Source organism: Anomaloglossus baeobatrachus, chromosome 3 (assembly GCF_048569485.1).
Source record: "Anomaloglossus baeobatrachus isolate aAnoBae1 chromosome 3, aAnoBae1.hap1, whole genome shotgun sequence".
In the NCBI taxonomy this organism is placed as follows: domain Eukaryota; kingdom Metazoa; phylum Chordata; class Amphibia; order Anura; family Aromobatidae; genus Anomaloglossus; species Anomaloglossus baeobatrachus.
Window position 1 is genome coordinate 311,624,629 of NC_134355.1, and position 22,303 is coordinate 311,646,931.

The 22,303-nt window shown below is 49.6% G+C and overlaps 1 protein-coding gene across 1 annotated transcript in view; it reads left to right on the plus strand.

Annotated features, from left to right (window-relative positions):
- ROS1 (ROS proto-oncogene 1, receptor tyrosine kinase) overlaps window positions 1-22,303 on the plus strand; it is a 480,047-nt gene that overhangs the window by 255,922 nt on the left and 201,822 nt on the right. The window contains exon 23 of the mRNA XM_075340023.1: window positions 5,801-6,090. Within this exon, the coding sequence (XP_075196138.1) occupies window positions 5,801-6,090 (290 nt within the window). The remainder of the gene's footprint in view (window positions 1-5,800; window positions 6,091-22,303) is intronic.

Sequence of the window (22,303 nt, forward strand, 5' to 3'; positions counted from 1 at the left end):
TTTTCCACGCACAACTTCCACCACTGTAACCGCAACAGGCAGTTTGCTTGGTAGGTCGTCAGTTGGTTTGGAAGGGGAAACAAGTGCGTGTGTACAGCTCTCTCAGACATCGATTGCACCAACGTTGGATGAAGGCAACATCATGTCTCCGCCTGCACTTTCCTCACAAAGCTGCATTTTTCCAGGGACACCCTACACAACACCGTCTACACACAGCAGCCAGATCTCTGTCCCTCAGACGTGGACAAATAAAAGGCCATTTCCTGCGACCCATGACAAAGCTAAGAGGTTGACTTTATCCTTCTGTAAGCTCTTGGCTACCGAAATGCTGCCTTTCCGCCTGGTGGACACACAGGATTTTAGAGACCTTATGTCTGTCGCTGTGTCCCAGTACCAGATGCCCAGTCGCCACTACTTCTATAAGAAAGGTGTGCCCGCGCTACACCAGCATGTCGCACACAACATCACCGCTTCCTTGAGAAACTCTGTGTGTCAATGGGTGCATTTCACCACCGATACTTGGACCAGTAAGCATGGACAGGGACGTTACATGTCGCTGACTGGGCACTGGGTAACTATGGTGATAGATGGTGAAGGGTCTGCTGCACAAGTCTTGCCGTCTCCACGACTTGTGTGTCAATCCTCTGTCTGCCCAAGTTCCGCCACTGCTTCTGCCTCCTCCACCTCATCTGTGTCCTCCACCTCCGCCCCAAGCCTGCCTGGTCAGGCCACCAGCGTTCTCACTGCGCAGAAGGAATCACGCACCCCTCATTACTAAGCTGGCAGCAGAGCGCAACGGCATCAGGCGGTCTTTAGCTTGACATGTCTTGGGAATAAGAGTCACACAGCTGAGGAGTTGTGGTCAGCTCTGCGGTGCGAGTTTAATAAATGGTTGTCTCCACTCAACCTGCAGCCTGGTAAGGCCGTGTGCGACAATGCTGCAAACCTGGGTGCGGCCCTTCGCCTGGGCAAGGTGACACACGTGCCTTGTATGGCTCACGTGTTGAACCTTGTTGTCCAGCAATTTTTAACACACTATCCCGGCCTAGATGGCCTTCTGACCAGGGCACGAAAACTGTCTGCTCACTTCTGCCGTTCAACCGCCACAGCTGAGCGACATGCATCGCTCCAGAAGTCTTTCGGCCTGCCGGTTCATCGCCTGAAATGCGATGTGCCGTCACGCTGGAATTCAACTCTCCACATGTTACAGCGACTGTGGCAGCACCGCCGAGCCCTGGTGCAATACGTCATGACGTATAGCCTGGGCCAACGAGATGCAGAGGTGGGGCAGATCACCCTGATGGAGTGGTCTCAGATCAAGGACCTATGCGCCCTTCTGCACAGTTTCGACATGGCGACGAATATGTTTAGCGCTGACAATGCCATTATCAGCATGACAATTCCAGTCATTTACATGCTGGAGCACACGCTAAACACTATTTGGAGTCAGGGGGTGGGACAACAGGAAGGGGAGGAACTACAGGAGGATTCATATGCGCAAGACACAACAACATCACCAAGGTCCAGACGTTCATCATCACCAACGCGGCAGGCATGGGACCATGGGGGACAGGGATCAACAAAGGCGCATGGTAGCAGGCGAAATGTTGAGGAAGGTGCAGGAGAACATGAAGAAATGGAGGACGAACTGTCCATGGACATGGAAGACTCAGCGGATGAGGGAGACCTTGGTCAAATTTCAGTTGAAAGAGGTTGGGGGGAGATGTCAGAGGAAGAAAGAACGGTTAGCACCTCTATGCCACAAACACAGCGTGGACTTGGTCCGCATGGCTGCGCAAGACACATGAGTGCTTTCTTGCTGCACTACCTCCAACATGACCCTCGTATTGTCAAAATTAGAAGTGATGATGACTACTGGCTTGCCACACTATTAGATCCCCGGTACAAGTCCAAATTTTTTGACATAATTCCAGCCATAGAAAGGGACGCACATATGCAGGAGTATCAGCAGAAGCTGTTACTCGATCTTAGCTCGGCTTTTCCACCAAACAACCGTGCAGGTGCAGGGAGTGAATCTCCCAGTTGTAACTTGACAAACATGGGACGGTCTCGTCATCTTCAACAGTCTACCCGTACCAGCAGCACCATATCTGGTGCTGGTAACAGCAATTTTATGGAATCTTTTCATAATTTTTTTAGACCCTCCTTTGCAAGGCCAACAGAGACAACAAGTCTAACACATAGTCAACGGCTGGAGAGGATGATACAGGAGTATCTCCAAATGAACATCGATTCCATGACTTTGCAAATGGAGCCTTGCTCATTTTGGGCTTCAAATCTTGAAAAATGGCCAGAGCTCTCCACTTACGCCTTGGAGATTTTGTCGTGTCCAGCTGCCAGCGTTGTCTCTGAACGTGTCTTCAGTGCTGCTGGGTGTGTGCTGACAGATAAGCGCACGCGTCTGTCCAGTGACAATGTGGACAGACTAACGTTCATCAAAATGAACAAGTCATGGATCCACAAGGAATTTACTACCCCTGTGTCATCCTGGGGAGAGTAAATGCTTGTGGATTTGGAATGTGCTTGATGCAAATCAAAACATCCTGTTTGCAACTAGGGCAAAAGTGCTGCCACTGATGGGGTGTCTGTGTGGCCCAATTTTTGGAAAAAAGGGAGACTCCGCTTGGAGTAACCCTTGCTTACATTGTTTTTAAAAATGATCCAAGATGCACAGCGCTGGGATCAGGAAAGACTTAGCTACCTACCCCGGGGTCATCCTGGGGACGGTTAATTATGGCGTATTTTTGAATGTGCTTGATGCAAATCTAGCTGTGAAGTGTACAACTAGGGCACAAGTGCTGCCACTGAAGGGGTGGGGGTGTGTGTGGCCCAATTTTTGGAAAAAAGGGAGACTCCGCTTGGAGTAACCCTTGCTTACATTGTTTTTAAAAATGATCCAAGATGAACAGAGCTGGGATCAGGAAAGACTTAGCTACCTACCCCGGGGTCATCCTGGGGACGGTTAACAATGGCGTATTTTTGAATGTGCTTGATGCAAATCTAGCTGTGAAGTGTACAACTGGGGTTCAAGTGCTGCCACTGAATGGGTGGGTGTGTGTGGGGCCCAATTTTTGGAAAAAAGGGAGACTCCGCTTGGAGTCACCTTGCGGTGTTTTACATGATTTTAGAAGGGCGTGCCATGCCTATATCTGTGTCTCCTCCTCTTTTTCCTTGTCCAGCTCTTTTGTTTTCGCATGAGTATATGTCCTTGTCACTTTCCCATGTTTGTGTTGTGTTGTGGGTTGTTTGTCACCTTTTGGACACCTTTGAGGGTGTTTTCTAGGTGTTTTTATGTGTTTGTGAATGCCTGCCATTGTTTCCTATGCAGTTCGAGTTCGGTTCCTCGAACGTTCGACGAACCGAAGTCGAACGGGACCTCCGTTCGGCGAACCGAACTCGAGCCGAACCACGACCGGTTCTCTCATCTCTAGTCAAGGGGAATGAAGGAAACAACACTGCAGAGAATTTACAAGAAACACATCAGCTAAAACAGGTGTACACAATACAGCCTCAAAGACACTACATTATTCTTTAAAAGCGATATGCATGCTTTTTAAATGTATAACTTATTCCTAGGATAGGCCATCAATATTTGCCATGCTGCTGACAATTTTGGAAGGCCACTGCACTCACACAAATGGCTGATCAGTGGGGGTGCTGATGGATACCATTCCCCATCAATCTACAGTGAAGGAAAAAATATTTGATCCTTTGCTGATTTTCTAAGTTTGTCTACTGACAAAGACATTTTAAGGGTAGGTTAATTTTAACAGTGAGAGTTAGAGTATCCAAAATAAAATCCAGAAAATCACATTGTATAAATTATATAAAATTATTTGCATTTTGCAGAGAGAAATAAGTATTTGATCCCCTTTGAACCAATAAGAGTTCTGGTTCCAGAAGACCACTTAGATGCTCATAACCAATTTGATACCTGCATTATAGACAGCTGTCTTAAATTGTCACCTGTATAAAAGACTCCTGTCCACAGACTCAATTAATTTGTCAGACTGTAACCTCTACAACATGGGCAAGACCAAAGAGCTTTCTAAGGATGTCAGGGACAAGATTATAGACCTGCACAAGGCTGGAATGGGCTAAAAAACCAAAAGTAAGACGCTAGGTGAGAATGAGACAACTGTTAGTGCAATAATAAGAAAATGGAAGAAATACAAAATGAGTGTCAATCGACATCGATCTGTGGCTCAATGCAAAATCTCACCTCGTGGGGTATCCAGGATCATGAGGAAGGTGAGAGATGAGCCTAAAACTACACAGGGCAAACTTGTTAATGATCTCAAAGCAGCTGGGACCACTGTCACCAAGAAAACCATTGGTAGCACATTACGCTGTAATGGAGTACAATCCTGCAGTGCCCACAAAGTCCCACTGCTCAAGAAGACACATGTGCAGGCTCATCTAAACATTTTCATTGAAAATCCTAGATGATTCTGAGAATGACTGGCAGTAGATTCTGTGGTCAGATGAGACAAAGTTGAGCTCTTTGGTCTTAAATCAACTCGCTATGTTTGGAGGAAGAGAAATACTGCCTATGACCCAAAGAACACTGTACTCACTGACAAACATGGAGGTGGAAACACTATGTTTTGGGGGTGTTTCTCTGCAAAGGGCACAGGACTACTTCACCGCATCAATGGGACAATGGATGGACCATGTACCGTAAAATCCAGAGTGACCACCTCCTTCCCTCCGCCAGGACTTTAAAAATGGGTACTGGCTGGGCCTTCCAGCATGAGAAAGACCCAAAACATACACCCAAGGCAACAAAGGAGTTGCTCAAAAAGAAGCACATTAAGGTCATGGAGTGCCCTAGCCAGTCTCCAGACCTTAATCCGATAGAAAACTTATGGAGGGAACTGAAGCTTTAAGTTGCCAAGCGACAGCCTCAAAATCTAAATGATTTAGACATGATCTGCAAAGAAGAGTGGACCAAAATTCCTCCTGACATGTGCGCAAACCTCATCATTAACTACAAAAATGTCTGACTGCTCAAAATACATGTATATATATGATCAAATACTTATTTCTCCCTGCAAAATTAAAATAAATTTATATAATTTATACAATGTGATTTTCTGGATTTTATTTTTAATATTCTATCTCTCACTGTTAAAATTAACCTACCCTTAAAATTATAGACTGCTCATGTCTTTGTCAGTGGGCAAACTTACACAATCAGCAAGGGATTAAATATTTATTTCCTTCACTGTAATATTGATTGGTATTATTAAGGATAATCTATCAGAATGACTGACCTACTTACTAATAGGTTATGCTACACTATGTAAGGAAAAATATGTTTAAGTGGTATTGCAGTGTGCTTTGTTCCTGTACTATGAGGTTGCGGGGCAGATTTTAGAAACTGAGAGATCTATTTCCAAACAAGTGTTTCTTTGGAAAACCAAATTGCGAACATATTTTCTGTTGTAATGTACTGTGAGATTCTCAGCAAGGTCTGCATCTGTTACATCTATTCTTTCCATGAATTTTGAAACCGCAATTGAGACCAATGAGAAAATCTGAAGCAGTAGTGAAAGCGGTTGGCACGTGATTGTTTGTATTGAAATCCCATATACGCAATCACATGATGAATTAAGGGAGTATGGAAATAGCAGAATTCTAAAAGTGAATACATTTTTGGGTTCTAATTATGTTCTTTTTGACAATTATTTCATCATATATGGTAAGTTTATGGTCATTTATTATCTATTTTAAATTTGAACTAATATTTTAAAATCTATTTCATTCCATTTTGCAGTCGTATTTATTGGATAGAATCTTGGGAAAGTGGCAACAGACTTTCATTGTACGACATAATAAATGATAAACTAGAAAGTATCTTAGGACACCATGAGAAAACAATTCCTACTACTACAAGTAATTGTGATTGTGTTGAGAAGAACTGTGAACTAGGAACAATAATTGCTTTGGATACTTCAGATAAGAATAACCCATACATATTCTTCCTATGTAATGCCACAAATATCTGGGCCTCTGATTTGGATGGATGCCACTGCTGGAATGTGATCAGTGTTACTCTTCTGCCTGGTAAGTGTCTGCCATTATTATAAAATTGTAACTTTACTGGCTATATAGACTGCCTATACTTAGAAAACCTTTTTTTTTTATTAACCTGAGAAAATAGGGGTATCATACAAATTAGAGCACAATGGGCCAAACCCGCTTATGTTAGAGAAATTGATCATACCTTATCGTATGGCATTTTCTGACTCTTCTCCAACATCCAATCCTTTTGTTGCCAGCAGAGATTAGTCACCAGAGGTGTCAGGCGTCAGTGTACTTCCCTCTCTTCATTCAATATACAAGCACTCTTGGTTGGGCTGAGATCATGGATAATATCTATCATCTACAGTGCCTTGCAAAAGTATTCGGACCCCTTAAATTTTTCAAATTTTTCACACATTTCAGGCTTCAAACATAAAGATAAACATTTTAATGTTATGGTGAAGAATCAACAACAAGTGGGACACATACCTCAACCCCTTTCAGGTTCTATTCATTGCTTATCCTTGCTTTCATTTTTCTCTACTATTTATAATGTTGAGCTACACAAAATGCTGCTATATGTACAGTGCCTTGCAAAGTATTCAGCCCCTTTGAATTTTTCAACCTTTTCCCACATATCAGACTTCAAATATAAAGATAAAAATTTAAATGTTATGGTGAAGAATCAACAACACGTGGGACACAATTGTGAAGTTGAACAAAATGTATTGCTTATTTTAAACTTTTGTAAAAAATAATAAACTGAAAATTGGGGCGTGCAATATTGTTCGGCCCCTTTACTTTCAGTGCAGCAAACTCACTCCAGAAGTTCATTGAGGATTTCTGAATGATCCAATGTTGTCCTAAATGACTGATGATGATAAATATAAGCCACCTGTGTGCAAACAAGTCTCCGTATAAATGCACCTGCTTAGTGATAGTCTCAGTGTTCTGTTTAAAGCACAGAGAGCATCATGAAGACCAAGTAACACAACAGGCAGGTCCGTGATGCTGTTGTGGAGAAGTTTAAAGCCTGATTTGGTTACAAAATGATTTCCACAACTTTAAACATCCCAAGAAGCACTGTGCAAGCGATCATATTGAAATGGAAGGAGTATCATACCACTGCAAACCTACTAAAACCTGGCCGTCCCTGTGATGGGGTGTACAGCAGAGCAAGGAGAGACAACAGGCCGAGGAACGATCCAACAGATTTATTCACAAGAACACTGGAACAGCACACGATAAGTCCACGTAAAACAGATTCGGGGGCCCTTCCCGACAATCCTCGGACCGGATTACAAAGCAATCGTCCTTACAGTAGTCCAAAGAGTTCCACACAATCCCACGGGCCGCCACACAGGCCTAGCTCCGTCCGTGTCCACAGCCACACAGGCTGGAGCTCCTGCTCCCTTCAAGTTTCAGCTCACTCTGCCTGAATCTCCCAGGTAAGCAGAGTTTACACTAGTTGGACTCTAGGCCCACCTCCCCCTACTCCCAGGGATGGAAGTGCCTCAAGAGGATATAACCTTGCATTTTAGGGGGGTGATTACCTACAACAATAGAAATGTACACAGAAGTAGTTCAAATAAGACAATGAACCCAGCTTGAAATAGGAATCTGTACAGCATATACAGTGAGAGGGTAAATTACATCTTCACAATCCCTCCCCCTCCCAACTTGTGTACGTACTAGGGACCTCTACAGGTCACTGGTTAAGTACACCAGGCAGAGCGTTACTTACATGTGGCTTCATGCAGCCACGAATTGGCATCGTAGCTCTCCCACATCATTGCCCAGGAGAACAGCTGCAGGCAGACCACCCATCACCCCAACCACACATCGCCTGACCCCAAAACCAAAGCTCAGATCCACAGTGGCTGTGGGAATAGTCCTCCATTGTCCACCAGCCAGTTCAATGACAATCCCAGGTCCTCCATGGATTGCCTCAGGCCGAACCACTCGGGGATCAGCCAGTGTGAGGAAAGCACCCGAGTCACAAAATCCAACAAGTCTCTGTCCATCCAGCACAACCTCCTGCAAGTGCTTACCTCGATGAGCAGAAGTTGTCATAACTGCAGGTCGCACCCCGTAAACTCCTGGTGGTGCAACATGGGCTGAGTCACTAGGCCAGTCCTCACATAGCGGGGCCACATCTTCCTCCATGGCGCTGGGCTGTAAATAATTAACAATCCGATTGGGCGCAGGATCAGTCCTCATTTGAACAGCTGGGCAGGAGACTTGCCGATGCCCTGGCTGTCCACATTGATAGCATCTGAGCTGGGTCTCCCTCCATCCAAGGCGTCCTCTTGGGTAAGGGGTAGGGGAACTTGGAGGCCGGCTCCCACCTGAAGGTGCTGTAGGGGTTTGAGGATGATTCCTCCATGGCCTGGCTGGGCATGAGGCCTGCAAATGCCCGGGATGCCTACAAACATAACACCTGCGCTCTGTTACTTCCTCTCCCCGGCGTATTCCAGAAAGTGCAGTAGAAGCAACTGGAGGCACATTAACACGGGTATCAACATGTGGTGGCTTAGAGGAACGGGGAACAATGGGGACAGAATAACTGGGGGCATCCGGTGTTGTGGAGCTGTTAGGCGTCTGTCCATCCTCCAACAGAACCCTCCACTGAGGCTTGATGGTGAGCACCTCATCAGCTAGAGCAGCAGCTTCCTCCACTGTCGCTGGTTTTCTCTCACGCACCCATTCCCGGATCTCACCGGGGCACTTGAAGTAAAACTGCTCTTTTAGGAGGACCTGGAGGACGGTCTCCAAGGTTAAGGCCTCCTCTGCCTCCAACCAACGATGCCACAGATGTTTGAGTTTGTGGGCATACATCTTGAAGGACACTTCCTCATCACATGCTAGAGTACGGAACTGAGTCCTGTAAGTGTCTGGCGTTACAGCATAATGTTCTAGAATAGTCTGTTTAATATCCGCATACTCACAGTTCCACCGATGGTCCATAGCTCTATAGGCTGCAGCAGCTCCACCCTCTAAGAGCCCAACCAGATGCCGGACGCGCTCCCTTTCTGGGACTTCCATTAATCGACACTGATGCTCAAAGTCCTGGAAGAAGCCCTCAATGTCACCAGCAGCCTCATTAAACTGCTTGAAGTCTTTGCGGGACACTCTGGGAAGTTCCCTCATGATGGGTGCTGGGGTTACAGTCTGTCTGGAACCTCTCGCGGCTTCCACAGCGAGCTGCTTATCCAGCAATGCCATCTCCTCCATCCTGCGCTCCTTCTCTTCAGCTCCACGCATGGCCTCCCTCTTATCTTCTATGGTGGCCTCATCTCCAAGCAGTGCCATCTTTTCCTTGTACCACACAACCCATTGACTTTTTTGGGTATTCACCTCCGGCTCCCGTCTTTGCTCCCCTTGCTGTGGAAATTGTTCCTCGGTGCCATCTTGCAGGCAAGCGTGTTCCAATGCCTCAATTAGTTGCTCCTTAGATAGTCCTTTGTAGCCGACACCTAATTCACGGGCCTTTGTTTGTAGACTCGCCACAGTCCAGTTCCTGTATCCTGAGGTTCTGGTTTCAGACGTCGATTGGCTGTTGTCCTCCATTTCTTCTGCTCTGATCCCGCTGCTGCCACCAGTTTGTGACGGGGTGTACAGCAGAGCAAGGAGAGACAACAGGCCGAGGAACGATCCAACAGATTTATTCACAAGAACACTGGAACAGCACACGATAAGTCCACGTAAAACAGATTCGGGGGCCCTTCCCGACAATCCTCGGACCGGATTACAAAGCAATCGTCCGTACAGTAGTCCAAAGAGTTCCACACAATCCCACGGGCCGTCACACAGGCCTAGCTCCGTCCGTGTCCACAGCCACACAGGCTGGAGCTCCTGCTCCCTTCAAGTTTCAGCTCACTCTGCCTGAATCTCCCAGGTAAGCAGAGTTTACACTAGTTGGACTCTAGGCCCACCTCCCCCTACTCCCAGGGATGGAAGTGCCTCAAGAGGATATAACCTTGCATTTTAGGGGGGTGATTACCTACAACAATAGAAATGTACACAGAAGTAGTTCAAATAAGACAATGAACCCAGCTTGAAATAGGAATCTGTACAGCATATACAGTGAGAGGGTAAATTACATCTTCACAGTCCCTCAAAAAGTTCATCTGAAACAAGGAGAAGACTGACCAGAGATGTAGCCAAGAGGCCCATGATCACTCTGGATGAACTGCAGAGATCTACACCTGAGGTGAGAGAATCTGTCCATTGGACAACAAATCTGGCCTTTATGGAAGAGTGGAAAGAAGAAAGCCATTTCTCAAAGATATCCATAAAAAGTGTCATTTAAAGTTTGCCACAAGCCACCTGGGAGACACACCAAACATTTGGAAGAAGGTGCTCTGGTCAGATGAAACCAAAATCGAACTTTTTGGGCACAATGCCAAACGATATGTTTAGGTAAAAGCAACACAGCTCATTACCCTGAACACACCATTCCCACTGTCAAACATGGTGGTGGAAGCATCATGGTTTGGGTCTGCTTTTCTTCAGCAGGGACAGGGAAGATGGTTAAAATTGATGGGAAGATGGATGGAGCCAAATGCAGGACCATTCTTGAAGAAAACCTGTATGAGTCTTCAAAAGACCTGAGACTGGGACAGAGATTTGTCTTTCAACAAGACAATGATCCCAAACATAAAGCAAAATCTACAATGGAATGGTTCACAAATAAACATATCAAGGTGTTAGAATGGCCAAGTCACAGTCTAGACCTGAATCCAATCGAGAATCTGTGGAAAGAGCTGAAAACTGCTGTTCACAAACGCTTTCCATCCAACCTCACTCAGCTCCAGCTGTTTGCAAAGGAAGAATGGGCAAGAACTTCAGTCTCTCGATGTGCAAAACTGATAGCGACATACTCCAAGCAACTTGCAGCTGTAATCGCAGCAAAAGTTGGCGCTACAAAATATTAACTTAAAGAAGCTGAATAATATTGCACTCCCCAGTTTTCAGTTTATTATTTTTTATAAAAGTTTAAAATAAGCAATAAATTTCGTTCATCTTCAGAGTTGTGTCCCACTTGTTGTTGATTCTTCACCATAAAATTTAAAACTTTTATCTTTGTTTGAAGCCTGAAATGTAGGAAAAGGTTGAAAAATTCAAAGGGGCCGAATATTTTGCAAGGCACTGTACATATGGCAGCATTTTGTGTAGCTCAATATTATAAATAGTAGAGAAAAATGAAAGCAAGGATAAGTGATGAATAGAACCTGAAAGGAGGGGGGATATGTGAAAGTCTTCTGTTGAGCATTTCATATCATGACAAAGTAGTTTTTGTAGATGAGGATTAATCCCCAAACTGACATTCTGCCCCACTGGGCAAATTCTTGGTGGCCTGCCCCGGTGTTGGGCAACCTGGTCAATCGGTCTAGTCCACTGCTGTTAAATTTCTGTAATAATGTATAGTTACTGCTGTGAATAGTGCTGCACCGAAAGTCCTGCCGCTGCCTGGTATCTCGATGTTGTGTCCAGTCAGCCCTCTCTTGCCTTTGATGCCTTTTAGTTTTTTCATCCTCTTCAAGGTAGTAGCTGGCTGGTCCTTGTGATGGATGGTATGTACACACTCCACCGAATGCAAAAATAAGAATGCTTGTGTCTGGTCTAGTAGTGTTGTTAGTGGTTTGCTATTAGTGATTAGCGCACACTAAACTGCTTGAGTGCTCGTTATATGAATCGAGCAGGTTAGATTCTCAGCCAGGCTCAATTTCAGTAACAAGTATCATGGAAGTCAATGGGGCGGCACACATTTATGCTGATTTTTGAAAATTTGCAATTTTTTTGTATTATGCCTATATAATTAATGAATAAGCAATATATTTATATATTTATTTGTATGTAAATTGTAGAATGAATCAGCTTTCTTGGTGTTTTTTCTTTCTTTTTTTTAATTTTGCTGTTGCAGGATTGAGTATTTGACCATTTGGTGTTACCAATTGTTTTAATTATGTTGAATTAATGATGTAATGTTAAACATATAAAAAGATCCTTGTAAGGACATTTTATCAGCAACTGATGAAGAGGACTAATGTCCTGGAAACGCGTTGTGCCCAATAAATTTTGATATTTTTATACATCTTGGCTCCCTGTTACCTGCAGCGCCCACTATACCTCTAAAATATTTTTCCATGGATTTCATTATCACCCAGCACCTGTGCTGAGGGAGAGGTTGGAGCTGCAGCAGGCTTTCAGGAGACCTCAATCATCTCACCGCTGAGCGGACATTGCAAGCCCCAGTCTGGACAGCATCCAGCGGTCAGCACCAGATGATTACTGGTCTCTGTACCTAATATCCATGCTATTACTGGGGTTGTGCAGGGGTGCACATCTCCCTAAGGTGAGCGCATTCTGAAGTTGCCTGATCGCTGTATTATTTGCGATTTGACACAAGAGCGCTCCTATCTCTTTTTTCTTCTTTGACTGTGTGCAAGGCATCATGAAACCTAAAAAAACAGGATTTTGAATTGCAATATAGTGCCCAGTGCGAGAAAGCTGGGTTTGCGTCCTGGGTTATGTGTCTTCCAGTAGGACAATGACCCAAAACATATTTGAAGAAGAGGCGCCTAGTAATGGATGGAAACAAAGTGCTGTAGAGTTCTGAAATGGAAAATAATGAGTCCAGATCTAAATATCATTAAACACTTGGGGAGAGATCTTAAAATTGCTGTTGGGAGAAGGCATCCTTCATATATGAGACATCTGGAGCAGTTTTCAAAAGAGTGGCCCAAATGCCAGATGAAAGGTGTAAGAAGCTTGTTGGTGGTTGTAGGACCGATTTCAATTATTTATTCCAAAGGTGTGCAACTGTCGCGGGCGGGGAGGAGGGTGTCAGCACACTACGCTCACCCCTTCTGCTCGGGTCCAGCTGCTGCTCAGTGGTGGCTCGAGCGGTGGGCCGGATCCCGGGGGTTCTCGAGCGGCACTCCTCGCCCGTGAGTGAAAGGGGTTGGTTGGGTGTGGGGATTGTTTATTGTCCGTGACGCCACCCACGGTTGTGGTGATTTCACCACCGCTGCTCAATATGGGGATCCCGGGGATGGTGATGTGGAGCAGCCAGGTGTTGTGTTGCCCCTCCGTGGGTAGGGGTTGGTGATCCCGGGGCCCGGTGATGAGATGGGGGATGCAGGGCCTGGTAGGCGCAGGGACGCGGGGGCAGCGCTGTGCCTTGCGGCACTGTGGTACTCACTCAGCCTGAGACGTTGACACAGTTTTACGGTAAACCACACGGCTGGAAAGACGGTTCCCACGGACGGCTGCACTTGCTCTCCCAGTAGGTGACGGTGATGTCCCTTTTCCTTGCACCTTTGTTTTTGTGTTGGTAGCGATGGGTTCCCACCGGTAACCCGCTCCCCGGCTTCAAGCTGGACCGGAGGAGCTCTACTCTTTGCCCGCAGGCGCTGGCCCTGAGAAACTTGTGCCCTGGCGGTGGCGGTGTTTCTGCTACAATGGTTGGGCTGTTGCCTTCAATCGGGACTTGGTTGTTGGGGGATCTACGTCCCCTTCACTGACGGATTCGGCAAATTATGGCGACTCCTAGCCTTGCCGGGGTCCGAGAGGCCCCTGCCCTGGTGCTGACTGTCCTTTGGTACACTGCTCCAGACCGCCGGGCCACTACCCATCCGCGGTCCTTCCAGGAACTTCCAAACGGTCCCCCTCCAGACAGTCACCGCCGTTGCTGACCTTGCTGACCCTGTCCTGCACACAGCTGGACTCTCTCTTCAGGCTTTCTTTCTGTCACTTTTCACCTTTCTTCCACTTCTCCTACTCCTCCTTTACCACTTCCACTTCACTTCCTTAGCTCATCTTAGCTGTTTACTCCTTCACCTCCCTAACTGAACTCTCTGGTTTCTCCCACCTCCAGAGCTGTGTTCTCCTCGGTGGGCGGAGCCAACCGCCTGGCCCACCCCCTGGTGTGAACATCAGCCTCTGGAGGAGGGCAACAAGGATTTTTGGTTAGCTTTGATGTACCTAACTGGGGTGTAGGGTGTGTTGGTGCAATGACCTGTGACCCCTGGCTTGCCCAGGGCGTCACATTCCCCGTAGCAAAATGCAGACCGTCCGCGGGCTGCCCGTCCAACACCGATTTTATTTTTCTGCAAAATATAACATTGTAAACGGTAACATATATACATTTGTAATAATTCTTCCCATAACGGGAGGCACATTTCTTAAACGTTGCATAACGGTTTTACGGGTACGGTTTCCGCTCTCTCCCACCCAAGCAACCTGGCCCTGATGCTGCCCCTAAAGCCCAGGCAGCACCCCTTGACCCACAGTCCAGCACACGTTACCCGAGCGGGATCTGTCCTTCCCCTCCAGAGGGTAGCCACCGGTTCCTTTGGTGGCTGGGCCCCAGCCTGCTCCGCTGAGGGCCCTCCCTCCAACCTGCCTCTCCGGAGGCGGCATCTGCGGAAACGGTACGGTAAAACAACATATTTACAAGCCACTTAACGTTTGTGGTTGCCCTGCAAGTTCACAGGCTTGTCCATTGATAGTTCCCATGCAAAACAACTTTTTAAACGGTCCCCACGGGGACAACGGTGCCGGCTCCGGCCGGTTCAATCTCAATGATAATCTGTTGAAGTACTCGGTATCATTTCACTTATCATTTTCAACTTTTTTAAACTTTTAAACATGAATTCACACAACTTTCTGGCCCCCCCCCTCTTTAAAGGACCGTCTCCCTGTACCTAAGTGGGGGTCTACCTAGGTTGGGACGGGTGGACCTTCGGGGCCCGGTGTCAGTGGGGCTATGCAGTGGGGCAGAGGGAACAACCGGTTCCTCCTCCCTTCTATCGTGGGGGGCAGGCGGAGGCATAGGGGAGCTGGGTACAGGTTCATCCCTGGGCACTGGCAATGGTTCTGGCTCACGGTCGACCGCTTCCACCACTTTTTCATCCACAGGTTGTGGGAACAGTATCACTGGAAGAATCACCGCGCCGTTCTGTGTAGGCCAGTCTGCTGGGAAGTCACCCATCACAGTGTGGATCACCTGTTTTGCCTTCTCCGCTGGTGGAGGAACTGGTACGTCCGCCGTTGCCCTCAATGCTGGTGGGCACCTCTTCAGATGGTCCCGGGAAACTGTGGCCAAAGTGCCCCCTTGGTCACGACTGATCTGGTAGGCCTTCCCATCTTCCCACCCTGTGGGTTGTATGACGTGTGGGATTGGTTCCCATTGATCATCCAGCTTGTGGGTCTTCCTCTTCCGTTTTACACCACATCTCCTGGCTGGAAAGGGCCCGCAGACGCTTTCTGATTGAATCGCTGCTCCTGTTGTTCTCGACTTCGACTTAGATTCTTCTCCACATACTCCTGAATCTGCCGGTATTGTGCTCTCCACCGAGTTTCCCATTCAGCTGTTGAAGGGAGTGCTTCTGGGGATTCCAACCCTATTTCCAGGTCCACCGGCAGGTGGCCGGGACGAGCCCTCATCAGGTATGCTGGGGTGCATTTTGTCGACCTGGACGGGATATTGTTGTACATATCGACCAAGTCGGGTAGCTTTTCCGGCCACAGGTTCCGCTCTTCTAGCGGTAACGTCTTGAGGAGTCCCAGGACCAAGTGGTTCATCTTCTCACACATGCCGTTGGTCTGGGCATGGTAAGGGGTGGTCCGGATCTTCTTACAGCCGTACAACTGGCAGAACTCGTGGAACACCTCCGCTTCAAAAGCCGGGCCTTGGTCAGTAAGCAATTTCTCTGGATATCCATGTGGGCGACAGAAATAGGCTTGGAACGCTCGAGCAGCAGTTCGTCCGGTTAAGTCCTTGACGGGGACAACCACCATGAATCTTGAATAGTGGTCTACGATGGTCAACGCGTAGGCGTACCCGCTTCTGCTGGGGGTGAGCTTGACATGGTCTAGGGCGACCAGCTCCAGCGGTTGATGTGTGATGATTGGATGTAGGGGCGCCCTCTGGCTGGTCTCGTCCTTCCTTCTCAGCGTGCAAGGACCACACTCTCGGCACCAGGCCTCCACCGACTCCCGCATCCCAGTCCAGTAGAACCGCTCTCTCAACAGCATCTCCAGCTTCTTCCACCCGAAGTGTCCGGCACCATCATGGTATGCCCGCAGAACAGTAGCCACATCAGCTTGGGGAATAACCAACTGGCAGATTTTCTCATGGGTCTTCGGGTTGATCAGCTCACGGTACAGCTTCCCTTGATGTAGATAAAGCCTTTTCCGTTCCTTCCACAAATGCTGGGCCTCAGCGGGAGCGGCAGGGTCTATTCCAACAGCACCTTGTTCCACCAGGGTCTTGACGAGGCGGACAGCCGGCACCTGGTTTTGAGCTTCCTGCCATTCCTGACTGGGCCGGGGGTCCAGATCCACCCGTTGTTGGTGTATTTGTATCTTCTCAGTTGGTGGCTGGTGAAATGCAGGCAGCTCAATCTCCTCGAGGTCATCATCCTCGCCCCCTTCTTCTGACAAATGGGGCATTCGGGAGAGCGCATCAGCGTTAATGTTGACACGACCAGCTCGGTACTTGATGGTGAAGTCGTAGTTGGCTAGCCGGGCCACCCACCGCTGCTCCAATGCGCCCAGCTTAGCTGTGTCTAGGTGGGTCAACGGATTGTTGTCCGTAAAAGCGGTGAATTTTGTGGCAGCCAAGTAGTGGCGGAACCGCTCGGTGATAGCCCATACCAATGCCAGGAGCTCGAGCTTGAAGGAGCTGTAGTTCTCGGGGTTCCTTTCAGTTGGTCTAAGCTTCCGGCTAGCATAAGCTATCACTTTCTCCTTCCCATCCTGGACCTGGGACAGGACTGCTCCCAGTCCCACATTGCTGGCGTCAGAATAAAGCAGGGGTGGGGAACCTTTTTTCAGCCGGGGGCCATTTGGAAATTTCTACCAACCTTCGGGGGCCGCACAAAATTATCAATGTGAAAATTACCCGGCTATATTTGGTCAAACAATTAACTCACCCCTACTGTGGCGGCCGGAGCGGCTTCTCTTTGGTGCGGCTGTGATGTTGGATGATACTAATCATGTTGCTTCTCACAACTGCTTTTCTGTCTCGGTCTGAAGCGCAGTCAACTTTTTGTGATAATAATATTTGTTAAATCATATACATCACATAGGAGACGCTGGAGGCACACACAACACATAGGAGATGCTGGAGGCACACACAACACATAGGAGACGCTGGAGGCACACACAACACATAGGAGACGCTGGAGGCACACACAACACATAGGAGACACTGGAGGCACAGACAACACATAGGAGACACTGGAGGCACACACAACACATAGGAGACACTGGAGGCACACACAACACATAGGAGACACTGGAGGCACACACAACACATAGGAGACACTGGAGGCACACACAACACATAGGAGACACTGGAGGCACACACAACACATAGGAGACACTGGAGGCACACACAACACATAGGAGACACTGGAGGCACACATAACACATAGGAGACACTGGGGGCACACACAACACATAGGAGACACTGGAGGCACACACAACACATAGGAGACACTGGAGGCACACACAACACATAGGAGACACTGGAGGCACACACAACACATAGGAGACACTGGTGGCGCACACAACACATAGGAGACACTGGAGGCGCACACAACACATAGGAGACACTGGAGGCACACACAACACATAGGAGACACTGGAGGTGCACACAACACATAGGAGACACTGCAGGCGCACACAACACATAGGTGACACTGGAGGCACACACAACACATAGGAGACACTGGAGGCACACACAGCACATAGGAGACACTGGGACTGCTCTATATACATTACAGGAGTCACTGAAGGCACATACATCACTGGAGGGGCTGGGGGCATATACATCACATTGAAAATGCTGGGACTGACGTATACACAACAGAAAGGAAACGCTGGGACTGACGTATACACCACAGAAATGAAACGCTGGGACTGCTGTATATACACAACACAGGAGACACTGGAGGCACATACATCACATGAGGAGCTATATATGCTCCCAGCCCCTCCTGTGATGTAAATGCCCACAGCCCCTCCTGTGTTGTGTATGTCCCCAGTGTCTCCTGTGATGTATATGCCCCCAGCATCTCCAATGTGATGTATAAGTCACAGGAGACGCTGAAGGCAAACAACACAAGAGGGGCTGGGGGGCATACACAACGCAAGAGGGGCTGGGGGGCATACACAACGCAAGAGGGGCTGGGGGGCATAAACAACGCAAGAGATACTGGGGGGCATACACAACACAAGAGGAGCTGGGGGGCATACACAACGCAAGAGGTGCTGGGGGGCATACAGAACGCAAGAGGGGCTGGGGGACATACACATCACAAGAGGAGCTGGGGGCAAAGCCATCACTGAGGGGGGCACAGACATCACTGGGGGAACACAACACTGGGGGTGATGCACAGCATTGGGAGGGCACACAGCACTGCCCCCCAGTAATGTCAAGGCTCTGCACACAGCACCTGCAGAGCCCTGACATTACCGGGGAGCCACAAACCTGAGGTGATAGACAGCATGGGGTGAGGGACACAGCACTGATCATTGCACACAACTCTGGAGGGAGGGTACACAAAGTACTGGATGGGGAGCAGAGTGTAGGCGCGCACACACAGCGCCGGAGACAGTGCAGGCCGGAGGGCAGAGGGGCGGGCAGATCGCTCTGGAGTTGAGAGGTGCGGTCACACCACACGACAGGACATAGGGACGGGCACATCGCGCCGAGGGCAGAGGGGGCAGATCGCTCCAGAGGGCAGAGGGGCGGCCACACCACACGAGGGGAAAGAGGGGCGGGCAGATCGCTCCGGAGGGCAGAGGGGCGGGCACACCGCACGAGGAGAAAGAGGGGCGGGCAGATCGCTCTGGAGGGCAGAGGGGCGGGCACACACAGCACGAGGGGAAAGAGGGGCGGGCACATCGCTCCGGAGGGCAGAGGGGCGGGCACACACACAGCACGAGGGGACAGAGGGGCGGGCACACACCGCTGATTACGCTACTGGACAGCGGGAGAGCCCATTGGTTCTCCCAAACAGTGCATGTGGTCATTTAAAGGGCAGGCGGCCCCAGCACTACAGCCCCCCGGGAATGTGCCCGGGGGCCGCATAAAAGGTCATGGCGGGCCGCATGCGGCCCGCGGGCCGGAGGTTCCCCACCCCTGGTATAAAGGATGAATGGGCAGCCATAGTCAGGATATGCTAGGACTTCTTCCCCAGTCAAGGCCGCCTTCAGCTGGCAGAAGGATTCTTCATGCTTTTCCTCCCACACCAGTGGGACCCCTAGGGGTCTACCACCTTTGGTCTGTCCCACGAGGAGATCTTGCATGGGAGCGGCCATCTTCGTGTACCCTTTGATAAAGCGCCGGTAGTACCCCACCAGACCCAGAAACTGCCTTACTTCCCTCACTGTGGTTGGTCTCGGCCAGCCTTGGATGGCAGTGATCTTCTCAGGGTCGGGGGCGACACCTTCTGCACTTACCACGTGCCCCAGGTATTGCACCCTGGGTTTCAGCAGGTGACACTTAGAAGGCTTCAGTTTCATCCCGTATTTGGCAAGGGATGCGAACACCTCGGCCAGGTGCTCCAGATGGGCTTCATACGTCTGGGAGTAAACAATCACATCATCCAAATACAATAGGACGGTCTCGAAGTTTAGGTGTCCCAGACAGCACTCCATCAGCTGTTGGAAGGTTCCTGGCGCATTGCACAGCCCGAACGGCATACTATTGAATTCACAGAGCCCCATCGGAGTGGTGAAGGCGGTTTTCTCCCGGTCCTCCGGTGCCACTGCCACTTGCCAATATCCGCTGGTGAGGTCAAGGGTAGAGAAGTAGTTTGCAGTTCTCAATGCGGCCAAAGACTCTTCAATACGAGGCAGTGGGTAGGCATCTTTATGGGTTATCTGATTAATCTTCTGGTAGTCCACACACATCCGCATGGTACCATCCTTCTTCTTAACCAGTACCAACGGGGCGGCCCAGGGACTACAGCTGTCCCGAATAACCCCTGCCTCCTTCATGTTCCTCAACATGTCTTTGGCACACTGGTAATGTGCAGGGGGAATAGGCCTGTACCTCTCTTTGATAGGGGGGTGTTCACCGGTGGGAATGTGATGTTGGACCCCCTTGATCTGCCCAAAGTCTAGTGGATGTTTACTGAAAACCTGTTCATACTCCTGCACCACCCTGTACACCCCTGCTTTGTGATGTGTAGGAGTATCATCAGTACCCACGTGTAGCTGTTGGTGCCACTCCTTTACCACCCCTTGAGGCGGGGAAGTGCTGGTGTTAGGTGGGGAGACTGAGGGACTGGCTTCGTGAATGGTGTGGGGATCTAGGGTGAGCAGCTTGGCAATAGTGGCATACCGGGGAAGCCTGACTTCTTCCTCCCCACAGTTCAACACCCTCACAGGCACCCTTCCTTTTTTTACATCCACCACCCCTCTGGCGGCCATTACAGTGGGCCAGTGCTCGGAGGGCATGGGCTCCATCATAGCAGGGTAGTCACGCCCCTGAGGCCCTACTGCTGCCCTACACCAAATCATCATCTCACTCCTAGGGGGCACAGTCAAGGGAGCCACATCCATCACTCTCACTCCACCAATCTCCCAGCCTGTTGAGCTTACATGCTGGCGGTACATCAGAGCTCGGATCTCACGCTGCACAGCTCTCTGCCGGCTCCCTGCCGCTGTGGCGGCTAGCTGTTGCAATAGGGTCAGTACATCAGCCATGCAGTGCTCCATCACATTGGTTCCCAGCACTATCTTCGGGTTATGATCACTGGGTTCATTCATGATCACAATCATACCCTGGTGTTGCAGTTCAGCTTGCCCCACTGTCATAGCCACTTGTTTATACCCCACCTGGGTCAATGGAAGTCCATTAGCGGCAATTAAAGTTATACTATTATCTGGGGGTGCCAGCTCGCGTATTGCCCAATACCGCTGGTACAACGTGTACGGTATGGTGGTTACCTGTGATCCAGTGTCCAAGAGAGCCATCACTGGTATGCCGTCCACAGCCACGGGGATGATGGGGCGGGCCCCGATATATCGGTCCCGCCAGTCCGGGGGGCCACGATGTTCTACTCCTGAGGATTGGCCCGGGGCCCCAGGGGTTGCTCGTTTAACGGGCACTGTCAGAAGTAATGACCCGGCTTACGGCACTTGTAGCAGATTGGAGGTCTGCTCCGCGGGTTATTAGCACTTCTCCGCTGCATCCAAGGAACATCCTCGGGGCTGTCAGCAAGCTGTATCTGTGCTGGAGGCTGAGATCTGGTCAGAGGTTGTAGGGCAGCAAGGATCTTGGCGAGGTCTCCGTCCATGCGACGGACCTGGGCGGCCAGTTCTTCCACTGTGCTGCTGGGGGTGGTAGGTGTTGGAGAGGTTGGTATGGCAGAGGTCGCCACAACGGGGGCCGTCTCGACGGGCCACGGGGCGGGTTCCAGAACTTCTGCAGCTGGGGGCTGTAGTGCTTTAATGGCCCGTTCTTTTAACACAGCAAAGTCCACATCAGGGTGTTCCAGGGCCCACAGCCGGAGTTGTTTACGATCCTCATGAGACCTCATCCCCTGCGCAAATTGCTCTACTAACATCTTGTTGCTATCCGCCTCATTAATAGGATTCACCCGCTTCAGCGTGCGGAGGGCGGTTTGCAGACGTAAAGCATAGTCCCGAATGCTATCCCCAGCCCGTTGCCGGCACTGGTAAAACTGCATCCTCAACTCAGCCTCAGTCCGGGTCTCGAAGGCAGTCTGTAGCTTCTCAAAGATGGTGGCTACAGAGAGCCGGTCCCCCTCGGCCCAGGTCTCCGCTTCCTGCTCAGCCGCACCGGTTAACTGGCCTAGCACTATCGCTGCACGTTGCTTATCAGTCAGGGGGTACAGCTCTAGCAACGGGTTAAGCTTTTTCCAAAAGGCCTGTAAGGCATCCGGTTTCCCGTCATACTGCGGTAGCCAGGCAGCTCCGGGCGCATAGGGCAAGGAGAAACGGCATGACCTGAGCGAGCGCGGGGGCCGCGGCACCTCCCGCCAGTATGGCCAGGGCCTGGGCAGGCCCATTCCCATCCGCGGGTGCCACTGCGGCTGCGACCACCGCTCCTCCAGCGGCTCTGTCGGGCGCAGACATCTTGCTTCCATCCCCCTTATCTCTTTTCGGCCACTCCTCTCTCGGGGCGGGGTTTTGGCCTTCGCGCCTCTGCTACTCGAGAAGACGCTCGAGCGGGAACTTTTCGCGCCAAAGATGGCGACTTCTGAAA